This window comes from Triticum dicoccoides, chromosome 1A, assembly GCF_002162155.2.
Source record: "Triticum dicoccoides isolate Atlit2015 ecotype Zavitan chromosome 1A, WEW_v2.0, whole genome shotgun sequence".
NCBI classification, from domain to species: Eukaryota; Viridiplantae; Streptophyta; class Magnoliopsida; order Poales; family Poaceae; genus Triticum; species Triticum dicoccoides.
Genome location: NC_041380.1, coordinates 602,918,108 through 602,930,581, shown reverse-complemented (window position 1 = coordinate 602,930,581; position 12,474 = coordinate 602,918,108). Strand labels below are relative to the sequence as shown.

Genomic DNA, 12,474 nt, shown 5'->3' with positions numbered 1-12,474 from the left:
GCGGCTTGAGAATGGATAATGTGCAAGTGTTTGTAGCAACATTCTTTTGTTTTGTTTTTGACGTTTGATAGGGCTGTAACTAATCATTCTTCTCATGGCTTTCTAGACTAAGATGGTCATACAAAAAGTCACCAAAGAAAAGCTCTCTTCCAAGCATAGTTTAAAAACCCGGACTGGACCTCACGGTTCTTTAAGCTCACTGGACCGTCCTGCAATCAGACCGGACAGAACCAATCGAACCAGCCGGGTTTTGACCAGTTTTCTTGTGAAACGGGAGGAAAAACCAGAGCCACTGGATGACACGTTGCCGGAACATTTTCTCATGACAAGGACACTGATAACAGTAAAATGCAACGACCCGCTGGTTATATGGATGGAGCACACAATGCATATGTAGAGTCTTCATACAGTACAAAACCAACCAGTGAATACAAATATATACAGTAAGTATCTAAACTTGATTGCCAATCAGCCACTGAAAGAGGTAGATGGTACCATGGCATGCAGTTCTTTAACTTCTCTCACGAGTGACGCGAGAGTGCGCGTGTCAAGCTTCAATATGGTTTTGGAGCTGCTTGCGGAAGAACAAATCGTGTAGTAGTCAAGATTTAGCATGTTCTCAGAAGCACTAGAGAGCGTCTCTATCAAGCTCCTGAAGTCCTCTTGTCTGAAGAACCTACTGTTGTAGTATTCCAACATTAATATAACCATCTTAGTCATAGCCTTGCACAACGACAGGTTTTCAATGACGGGCTCGCTTTTCTCCAGTACTATGTCCTTGAGCTTGTTTAGAAAGCTAGATGTGTCCAACCAAGGAGCCAAATCAGTGATCAACTTCGTGTCGTAGACAGTCCCACAAAGGGATAACAATGACGATAGCAAGTTCATTGACATATTTGAGAGTGCATCCACCTGGAATCCTTCGTCCTTTTTGTCCTGCTCATTGTTTTCTTGTGTGCCATCACATTGGCTTTCTATATCTTTTCCATTATGTGTTTTGTCCCCGCAACAAAACATTTTTCCAATCACCTGCGACGAGAATGAATTAACATTCTTAATAGAATAAAAGAGGTCATAAATCAAGTGTGTTGGCAATAATATAATAAAGCAAAGGTTATTCATCATTTAACAAGGGCTAATTACCTCGAGGACTGCTTTCTTGAGTTTGCAAAGGTATTCATCATCCTTGGTGTCATGAGTACATAGATGCTCAAGGATCTCAGCTGCTGCTTGTTTGCATGTCTCATCCTTTTTAGTATTTAGAAGTACTTGAGTGAGAATATCAACAACATCACCACTTGTTTGTATCACAACTGTGGCATCACTAATTCCACCACGGAAACATATCTCCGACAATGCTTCTCCTGCACATCCTCTGATGGAGTTGGTATACTCGTTACTGTGAGTGAAGATGTTCACTAGCATCCTAACAAAATCTTCTTTGGAGTAACTATTTTCTTTTTTGAGAAGATCAAAACCAGCTGATCTGTTGATTCCGTCGGTATCCCTGTATAATCGTGTGAGAATCCAAATGGCTCTTTGCCGCAACACTTCTTTACACTTTTTACAACTAAGAATCCTCCAGAGAGTGTCGATTGCTTTTGTGCAGCTTGATATTTCACGACATAGCTTGGCCCCAGTTTCTCCTTGAGCACCGGTTAATTGGCTCATCACTTCCATTGATCGATCTACTACTTCGAACCATGTCCCATGATCTTTGGTGGTGTGGTCGAGTAGGTCACAAGTGATAGGCGCCATGATCTTAGAGACCAGATCTCGAGTTTCGCTCATGATTCTGCAGTTGATTTCGTCGGCGGCAAGATTCCGGAGGATAGATAGGCCTTGTAACAACAACTCCTTGTAGGCCCCCCCAAATTCATTGGCTGGTGAAGGGCGCCAACGAGTAAGTTGTAGTTTCAAATTCTGCTCATATTCATACTTGGAACTAGGATACGGCTCGGCTATACTGTATTGTTCAGGTGTCCCAATTAGGGAAGATATGTGTTGAATACCCCGAGGAAACTGCTCCAAATTAATGCAGAATGCAAGTCGCTCCACTATCTTCGCGGCCTGGTTTCTCCTCTCTGTATTATGCATGCCTCTTGAATCCAACGTCTCTAGCAGTATCGGTAGTACATGTCGAGAGGATGATGCATACAAGACCAAATGTTTCATTAATAAGCGCTGCCCAGTGAAATCATGCGGACTATATTGGCTCTCCACCATGCATATGGCTGCATATAAGATCTTTACCCCAGAAATGCAATCAACAGGTGAATTGGATCCAATCTTGTCTACAGCATATGTGATGAGGTTCCTTCCTTCAGCAAAGGTCAGGTCCTTCTCACACCCTCTCCTTGTTTCGCACAAGTAGTTGTGAAGGACAACTTGAACTTCCGAGTCTTTAGTTCCCATAGCCTTAGGCAACCTCTTCCCCATGCGACCCAATACGAACCTATAGCAGAAGATGACACCCTGGAGCAGAGCAAGGTAGTACAAGGTTTCCATTGCCGGCGCCAGGTTTGATGCTTCTCCATCTGAGTTGCCCCCGTAATCGTGCTCTATCAGACGCCACAATGAAACCACTCCGGACATGAATATCCCAAGCACATAAATAATTGCCAGAGGGCTCAATATTATGGCCAACACCACTAGTTGAACCAACAGTAAAAGAAATGCCACGAAAATGAGACAAACATAAGCCAATACAGGGCCCCAGTCGCAGCTTGTCAGTTCGCCTGCCACGCCTGAAAAAATGGCCATCATTAACCCGCCAAATGCATCACCCATATAGCCTAGTTTTTCATTTAGACTAACATCGAATATCCTGTTGTACATCTTTTCAAGTTAGATATGTACATAAGTGATACAGTGAACAAGAAAGAGAGAGAAGTATACTAACCCAGCTGTCTGTACAAGAGTGATGAACGTTAAACACCAAAAGTCTTTCTTGTGCAGCATCGAGACAAAGCCACCAAGAAGTACAACGGTAGCCCAAGTAAGCACCAAGAAACCCAGGCCCTTGATGGCCATGGACAGATAACCCATGAACACAGCGTAGCTGTTGATATACTCTACCTCAACCCAAGCTCTGTCATCAGGAAGTCGTTCCCAGTTAGCCGCCATTAATTCCACACGGCCCCCTTGAAGGGTAAGTCGACAAGGTCAATCTATTGGGCTTTCGGACGAAGAAGATGGTACTAATTGATGAAAAAGGAAACAAGCACAAGAAGATGATGAATTCGTATGCATTCAAAGGATTGCTCTCACCTGCAAGAAGAAGATGCCCCGGCCTCAGTCAGGCTGCTAGTTGCTCAAGAGAGGAGATGGATATATTACCGCTCACCGATCTCGTCAGGCTGGGTGTGAGCGACAAGGAACTAGCTACGGAAGGACTCAAGCAAGGGGATTATAGACCAAGCGAGCTAGGTAGCAGTATTTTGCTCAAGTGTCTACTATATGTGTTTCCTGCATTACCAGTTCATCAACAAGTCATAAGATCAACCATAAAATAAGTATGCCAACTAACATTGTTTTGGAAGTACGTGTTATGTATGCATGCTCCTTTTTCTTTAAGCTTGACCAAGACCAAGCGAGCTAGGCCAATCTAATCAATTAGTCGGCCAGGCTGTTCAGCTTAGCCACCTAACATGGTCTTGGAAGTAAACAAGCAATCTATATATCATTACTTGCGGTTGTTCAGCAATCCACATCACCAGCGCAGAAATGTACTCTAGACCAGCACACTTAACTTCCTAGCGTAGAAAGTTCCATGATTATGAAAAAGTTTAGAATTTTGAAAATTTTCATCAATTTTGAAAAATATCCATGAATTTAAAAATAGTGCGCCTATTTTTGTAAGAAGTTCAGGGATTATGGGAAAAAGTTCATTGATTTCAAAAAAAAATCACACATTTGGGAAAAGTTTGCACATTTAAGTAAACAAAAAAAGAACAAGAAATAATTGAAAAAGAACCGTCCGAAAACTGACCAGCGAACTGGGAAAACTGGTTTGGGAAAGGTTCCAGAAGCTTCCCAAAACCAGGGGCTTCCGCCATCTCGGGAGAATAAAAGGCAAAATTGGAGTACTCCCTCCGTCCGGGTTTATTAGGCCTAAAGACAACTTCTCTTAGACCAAGACACGTAGTAAATTGCTCACCATTAATTCTTTCATTCCACTCCCAATGCACTCTCTCACATGCATGCAGCCAATAAAAAAATATGCATGAAGTGTATTAATTTCCCAGTCATGGCACCAACAACAATGGCTTTCAATACAACCAATGAAATAGTTGCATGCATGCACCTTTCCAAAGCAAGACCTTATAAAAAAGGACATGCTTGTGATGCTGAGAGGCCTAATAAATCCGGACGGAGGGAGTAACTGGGTGCAACTACAAGCATTCGAGATGTCCTAGTGGGTACTGCAGTACATTCTGAACAGAGAGGTGTCAACAGTTTTTGTTGAAGTTTAATAGAAAAGCAAAAAAACAGTAAATGGACCGGCCCAACACAGAGGGGGTTGTGCGCCGTGTACCATTATGCCTACTAGAACATGTAGGCGCGCATTGCCGCGCCCGTTCATTTTCAGAAAAGAATTATATAATTGGTTGAAATTTGTAGATTGTTGCAACACACTATAAATTTCAGATAGTTCAAATTACATTGTATGCATATAAGAGATGAAAACCAGACACAAAATAGTAAATACAAGCAGACAACCAATTAATATAGTCTAGACATATGTAAGAACTTAACTTTTTGGAACGCGAACAAATTAAGGCGTGCACCTTGTAATTGCACATGATTGAAAACCAAAAGTCAGTGATGAGAGTTTATTATTGAAAAACTGGTATTTTCAACAGACATGCTAATAATTTTTTTAATACAGTTAAGATCAAAGGACCGCCCATTATCATACAGTAATGTATACATTTCAATGCAGCTATAAATAAAAAGGCAGAAAATAGTAATTACATTATCCCTTGCATATACGCTGGAGTAGTGGAAAGTCTCATATAATATGCATTTGAATTGTAAGGATTCAATAATTATTTTGTAGCTGAAATCCAAACTATAAGACATTTACATCTTATTAAGGATGAAAAAGAATTTTGATATATCACATGAACCTATAAGCACAAGAGCCAAAGGCATGTCAAGTTGGAAGAGGCCACGAAATATAGTAAAAAAACATTCGGGAGGGGATGTAACATATCTTTAGGTTTTTCCAATGAAGACATTAGTACGAAATTGGCACTTGGCATGATCATACTTCCCAGTAGTAGACCCACGTGATTAGAAATCAATCAGCAAGGAAAAGCAATATAACCATCAGCACAAGAATGAACATATAATGTGCACCCGCTTCACATGCAACCAATCAGACCCTAGGAGCATCTGTACCTGTGGATTTCGCGGCAATGTGCCAACGCCTTGAGCACATAGCTTGTGCTACCGGCGGCACCCCATCCCAGTCCCTGTTGTCTCGATTTGGTCATCAAGAATGCCACTGCTGTCACCTCATCATTCTTTTACATAAATCAACGGCCATCATGCGGAAGAGACTATAGGGTGAGTGGAGGGCACCGAGGCAGTCGCGCAGTAGAGGAGCAGGCGAGCAGCGGAGGCAGACGCGCTTGCGCACGGGACGTAGGACGGCGGCGGCGCATTGCGGACCAACGAACAGAGGAGCAGCGGGGGATATCGCTGGGAACAGAAAACCTGGACGACTGGCCTGTTAGCACGTGGAATTTTTTTTTTTTGAGTGGCTTCAGCGTGTGAATGGGTTTGCACTTTCGACTGGGCTTATCTACAGCCCAGTTAACGTGAGAAACCGGGGCTCACTCTGTGGAGCAGCGGCCCATGAAACGGCCTTAGCATATGAACGACGAAATCATGCGCGTACATTACAGCGAATCAGTGATCCGAAGGCTGAGAGCTCCAAATGGTTGTGAAGGCTCGTAGGTAGCTGAGTCTTATTGTTTAGTAATAACGGGCGCCACAGGGAGAGCTCCTAGTCGGCGCCTTATGCGCCGGCTAAGAGTTCTGGCGCCCACTAGCTGCAGCAATGGACCCACCCATTCCACCATTGTGACACAATACCTTACCCTGACGCATTTGATTCGTTGGTCAACAATTGACTAGTTGACCAGTCAACCGTTGAATTTGATATTTTATAAAAATCCAAAAAAATAAAAATTCCGTGAATTCACAAATGTTCATGGACTTTGAGAAAGAGTTCACAAACTTTGAAAAAAGTAATGAATTGGAAAAGAAGTTTATCAATTTTTAAAAAGTTCATCGCTTTTGAAAAAAGTTCACAAATTTGAAAGAGTTCATCGTTTTTTAAAAAAGTTCATCAATTCTTTAAAAAGCTAACAAATCGAAAAAAGGTTAATCGATTTTTTCACAAGTTCATGAATTGGAAAAAGGTCATTTGTTTTGAAAAAAGTTCATGAATTTGAAAAAGGTCATCGATTTTTAAGGATAGGTTCATCAGTTGTGAAAGAAGTTCACGAAATAGGAAAAAGTTTGCACACTAAGAAAAATATAACAAGAAAAAAGAAATAAAGAAAGAAAAGGGAACAAAAGAAAAACGAATAAGAACTGTTTGAAAACTCACCAACGAACAAGAAAAAACCGATTTGGGAAGCTTCTAGAAGCTTCCTAGAACTGAGGGCTTCGCGCGAACTGGAGAAAATAAAAGGATTAAAACGAAGATAGTAGGACAAGCTCTATGCTAGGTTGCAAGCTACACATAGCAACTGTCATTTTACTCCATGGCTCGACAAGGTGTTTACATCTGCCAAATGCCTACGTGTTTGGGACTAGCAATGCAATGCATAGCCGCGCCAAATATTTTTTGTTATTGTATTTTGTTTTATCTCCATTGATCTTAATTTAGAGTCTAGATAAAGAAAATTCTAGCTAGAGGATCCCTTATTTCACGGTAAAATATATTCTTCTAGACCTTTGTATCATTTGTCAGTTTTTACTAAAAAAAGAGGATTATTTTGTCTTATCATAGTAAAACATTTTCCACACGATGGTCGAGTATTTTTGCCAACATATATAGATGAGTTTTCCCATGATGGACCAAAGTTTTTTCTAGAAAACAGGATATTCATTAGAACATCTTCTCTGAAGTATCAGAATAATAGTTCTAGTGAGTGAAGTGTGACCCCGAACATCTTTAATAGCACTTGGCCCCAGTGATACATTTTTTCTAGCTCCACCACTGAGTACGTACTATCTCTGTCTGAATTAATTGACACTCAAATGAAGAGTACAATGGATTCTTACTAATGAAACCGCTCGACAACGACGGGAATTGATCGATCGGGCGCCGCGAGCTAAGATTAGCGACCAGGCGTTCCACCATGCCTCCACTTCTTCTACTTGTCAAACCAGAGCCCATTTTAGCAGCCCATGCTTCGAAACCAGTCTACAATGACTGAGGGTTGATTTCAGCCCAATGGCGGATTCCTTTCTTTCAGCTTCTCCATCTTGACAGGCCATGAAGAAAGGCACATGCACATGTAGATAGCACACATGTGAAATGTGGTCGAAAAAGAATAAGAAATTTAGTTACTATGCACCAAGTTATACTATTCACTATATCAACTAATGAAAATCAAAACCTCGGGAAAAACTAATGGGGAGAAAAAGGGCGAAGTTACTGTCATTTCATATAACACGATTGGTCATATTGTTATTTTTAGTATCGAAATCCACATGTGTTCAACAACAAATTTTAAAGTCACAAATATTATCAATATGGTACAACTTTGTACTAAATCAGCGACGAGTGATATGGAACGGAGGGAGTATTTGACATTTCTCATTGTGGTGTTATATTTCATTGGTGGAAAGAATGAAGAACATCCTTTTTGTGATGCTTGGATAGCCTGCTTTGCTATCGTGCAGAAGCGTCCTTATTACTGGACTGGATAATTGCCCATGCATTGCAACATGATATAATTATTCTAGTATGTTAGTTCGTGATTTATCTGTCAATATTAATTTGATTGTGTAAATAAATTTTTATCAAATCTTGCCTGTTATTTACCCACCTAAATAAACATTAGAATTTACTTGGTAACCACTCATTGGTTTATCAAAGAAAACATAATATTATTTGGTACTTCAATAAAAAGTGGGACAGTTAAGACAATCTCAAGAAAAATTGATGAAAACAAAATCAAAGATAGAAGGGAGAAAAATAAAAAAGAAAGGGATGGAAGAAGAATGTACATAAGATTGGACGAAGCACTCTGCTGGGTAGGAAAAAGCAACCACGTTAGCACAACGACGCTATTAACATTCGGTACTCGCTTTCCATCTATTTTGCTAGCCATATGAACATTATCTCAATCACGCCATTTTGCGTCCATAGTGGACAAGCGTCATAATTTACCATGATGAACATTGTGGCAAAAGGATACACACATGATATACTGCAAGTTGACATGATCTTTTTTTCATTGGATCAATATGATACTTCTCTCCCCAAGAAAGGCGACTCCCAGACGACAAGGGCTTCCTGCCTCCCGTTGGTGCCGCCATCGGTCTGCCTTATCTCTTGTCTCTTGAGGCCTTAGATCCATGGAGGCACGATGGACCCATGCCCTTGCTAGTGGAAGGGTTTCTGCTCGTTTTTAGTTTGTTTTTTTTACGTCAGTTAGGGTTTGTTTCATGCACAAGGGAGTGAGGCGGTGGCGGCTCCTTGAAGATGGAATAAGGTCCTTCTCGCCTAGCCCCCATCCCGGAGGTGCGTCTATCGTTGTCTGAGGGTGTGTGGAGATGTGTCTCCAGCAATCTCATGAGATTCAGTCGGTGTTGGTCTTTGTTGGATCTCCATGAATCCATTTTTCGTTTGCCCGTGTTTGTGTGTCTACATGTTAGATTATTTTGTTATACACTTCTATTCATCAATGATGTTTATTGTTCTGATGCACTGGTTTCATGTGGCCTTAGCATGACGACTTTCTGACTGTCTACTACAACATGTTTGCTCGGCTCCAGTGAGGAAGGGGAGATGATGGCGGTGTGCCTTCGCCTCACTCCAGTGATGTCTGTCATTGCTAGGTGGTGTATGGATCTGTATGTAATGTTTGTTACTTCTATTGCTCTTTGTACTGCCATTATAGTTGATGAATAAACTGAAAGTTTTTCATGAAGAAAAAGATACTTCTCTCTTTTTTTTGCGGGGAAAAAAATACTTCTCTCTTCCTTTGCAGTGAAGGATAACACCTTTTTTTATTTCCGTAAAGAATGATATTGTTGTCCATTGACTAAGTTAAAATTTGCGCGATGGGGCCAGTTTTTCCTGCGGTTGGAGGGGTTAATGTATGACACCTTTCTATGTAGAAAACAGAAATAGGAGCATTTTTCTCCACAGAAAAACATAAACAAGTTATGCAGGGCGGATTTTTTTGGGACTGAGGGTCGGTTCATGCGTGCGCTCTCCCACTGAAAAACTGCACATTCTGAAGTCATGCCACTATTTTCCCCACAAGTTATACTCCCTCCATTTTTATTACTTCACATATTAGCTTTGTCTCGAGTCAGACTTTCTAAACTTTGACCAAGTTTATACAAAAAATTATTAACATCCAGCATATCACATCAAATACCGTTGGAATCGCCATTCAATTTTTTTAATATCATATGAAAGTATAGATTGTTTTTGCAAAACTTGATCAAACTTTATAAAGTTTAACTTAGGTTAAAGCTAATATGCAAAGTAAATAAAAAAAGAGGAAGTATATAGTTGAAGTGAGATAAAATGAAGATGCGATGCTGATCCAATTAATATAATGACGCACGCGGCCTCCGATCGATGTGAATAGGGGTGGAATTCGAGCCGAGTCGAGCCAGCTCGACTCGACTCGCTAAAGCTCGTTTCATTAACGAGCTAGCTTGACTCGACTCGATACTATAACGAGCTTAAATTCAAGATTGGCTCGACTCGTATAACTCGCGAGCAGGCTCGTTTAGCTTGTTAAGCTCGTTAAAGATATGAACATTAGACCTTACAAATACGATAAAAAGATTAACTGAGAATTTAGCATGTGCATATGTGGTCTTGTACGTGTGAGTCTCCTGGGTGGCTCGGCCTTGAGCGGCTGGGCCATGTGCTGGGACGCAAGGTGTTTAGAGGCTGTATTTTACTATCTCTAAAAAATATTGATTTTTTTATCGAGCTTAACGAGTTACCCGCTCATGATATCAGCTCGTTTAATTAACTTGATATGTAAACGATCTTAAACTAAAGCTCGGCTCGTTATTCTTCGAGTTCGAGCCGAGTCACGAGCTACTCGTTTAGCTCGCGAGCTTTGAGCTTTTTTTCCAGCCCTAGATGTGAACATGGGTGCTGCCGGTGCCGGCGATCTGGATGGAGTTGGCTTGCCTGCCACGATGACATGCACACACCAATCAAGCATTCCTTCTTCACCTCCATAGCTTAGCTTCCCTCCCTCCAAATCTATTTATTTACCCTCCCGCGCAAAGATCCCATTCCCATGAGGCCATGCATGTCTCCATGTATACGTAGCTTGCAAGCTAAGCTACACATCTTCCTACCTAGGCTACACGTATGCATATGCATGGCCGGCCGGGTTAACTCCATCCTACAATCTTCTCCTCTCACTTCTCTCCTCACAAACCAAGTCTCGAATCTAACTAAACCACTACAGGCATCCATCACCATGGCAGGCAACACCTACGTATATATACACACTGCATCATGCCAACCTTCCCATCTCATCCTCTCTCTCTCTCACACACAACAAAACCACGGCTGTATCCATCACGATTCCTTGCCCACGCCTCCTCATGGCGGCTGCCACCGGCGCCAAGCAGCATCCGCACCCAGCTCCACCACCCGGGGCAACGGTGGTGGACCCCAAGTTCGAGTGGACGGAGAGGGCCGGCAGCTACGTGCTCCGCCTCACCCTGACCGGCTTCAGGACGGACGACTTCAGGGTGCAGGTCGACGGCGCGGGCAGGCTCACCATCCGCGGCACCAGGCCGGGCGCCTCCCTCCACAAGGTCTTCCAGCTGCCGTCCTCCGCCAGCCTCGACGACATCGCCGGCCGCTTCGAGGCCGGTGTGCTCACGCTCACCATGCCCAAGCGTGCCGGTGTGCCCAAGGAGGAGGGTGCGCCAACAGAGCAGGTCGACGGCGACGTGAAGACAGGAGACGCCGGCGGTGAGAAGAAGGTGCCTAAACCCGCACCTTCCGGTGATGCTGCGCCCACATCCATCGAGGAGATCAGAACGAAGCCCAAGGAAGAGCAGCAGAGGCCGAAGAAGGAAAAAGAACTGGAGCCCAAGGCTCCCCAGGCGGCAGCAGCTGCGCAGACACCGGAGAAGCAAGCACCGAATCCAACCTCCAGCGACAAGGCCATGGCGGCGGTTGACCGGGAGTGCCTGGCAGAGACGGTGAGGCGACGCGGCGAGGAAGAGAGGGCCAAGGCTGCTGCGGCGGCGACGGCCATGGAAGCTAGAGCAGAGCAGGAGAAGAAGGCGGCGGCCTCGGCGTTCAGCGGCTGGAAAGAGCGCATGACGGAAGGCCTGGGCCAGCTGACGGACATGAAGTGGACGGAGAGCGCAGTGGAGATGGCGAGGAGGAACAAGGAGGTGGTGGCCGTCGGCGTCGCCGCCTTCACACTCGGCTTCTTCGTCTCCCAGAGGCTCTTCAAGAAGTGAGTAGCTATGGAGAATTGACTATGTCACATACACCAACTCGGTAATATGTACTGGCTAGTATTGTGTGGTTAAAATGTACGTTGATTCAACAACCATGTAAAAAGCTATGTGTGTAAGCAAAAAGTGTGTACATTGAGAACGAACATGAAGTCAATCAGCGTGTATAATTCAAAAATATCATGTCAAGATGCTCCATCTGATTGATAACATCAGATATCTGATCATGTACTCAATAGCAATTGTGTGATAAACAGTTGACGGGAAACTTGACGGTTATATTAGTATTTTAGAGTTAGCTGGTGTTGATATAATAATGTTGTTAATCTGTTGTGCACCGGTCCGGAAACTTCTTGATAGCTTGTTGATGCTCTAACTAGAAGTTGGGGTATTACGGTTGTGAAAAAAACATACAAAAGGCTATTACATCTTGTATAGTTCCATACAAGGTGAAATCATCACTACCGATGTTATTTAGAAGAAGACATCTTTATTGATGCTCCCAAATTCTTAGGCTTAGTAACAAAATTTCCAATTGGCTAAAAAGAACAATTCATACTGTTAATTGATTTCCAATGTGTATATATTCCCTATATAATGAAATGAGCTACATTATCTTTCTTATTAATAGTATTGGCATGGAAAAGTTCACACTTCTAATGATCGTACGTTACCTGTTTGCATTTTGCATGTGAAAGCTGAAGTGAAGGAGCCTCCCATGAGGGCTTCGGGTTTCTCTTTGTTCGCTAATTATGACGATTA

At 42.7% G+C, this 12,474-nt stretch overlaps 2 protein-coding genes across 2 annotated transcripts; one reads left to right on the top strand and one right to left on the bottom strand.

The window, feature by feature from the left end:
* Positions 1–367: 367 nt before the first annotated feature.
* Positions 368–3,419, bottom strand: LOC119349353. The gene is made up of 4 exons (XM_037617367.1): positions 3,271–3,419; positions 2,903–3,143; positions 1,144–2,827; positions 368–1,029 (listed from the first exon to the last, which is right to left on the bottom strand). The coding sequence occupies exons 2-4, from the start codon at positions 3,124–3,126 to the stop codon at positions 469–471; spliced, it is 2,469 nt and encodes an 822-aa protein (XP_037473264.1). The 5' UTR covers positions 3,127–3,143; positions 3,271–3,419; the 3' UTR covers positions 368–468.
* Positions 3,420–10,799: 7,380 nt separating this feature from the next.
* Positions 10,800–11,939, top strand: LOC119349344 (translation initiation factor IF-2-like). Its single transcript, XM_037617358.1, has one exon. It carries the CDS (start codon positions 10,840–10,842, stop codon positions 11,713–11,715), a length of 876 nt encoding a protein of 291 aa, XP_037473255.1. The 5' UTR covers positions 10,800–10,839; the 3' UTR covers positions 11,716–11,939.
* Positions 11,940–12,474: the final 535 nt, after the last annotated feature.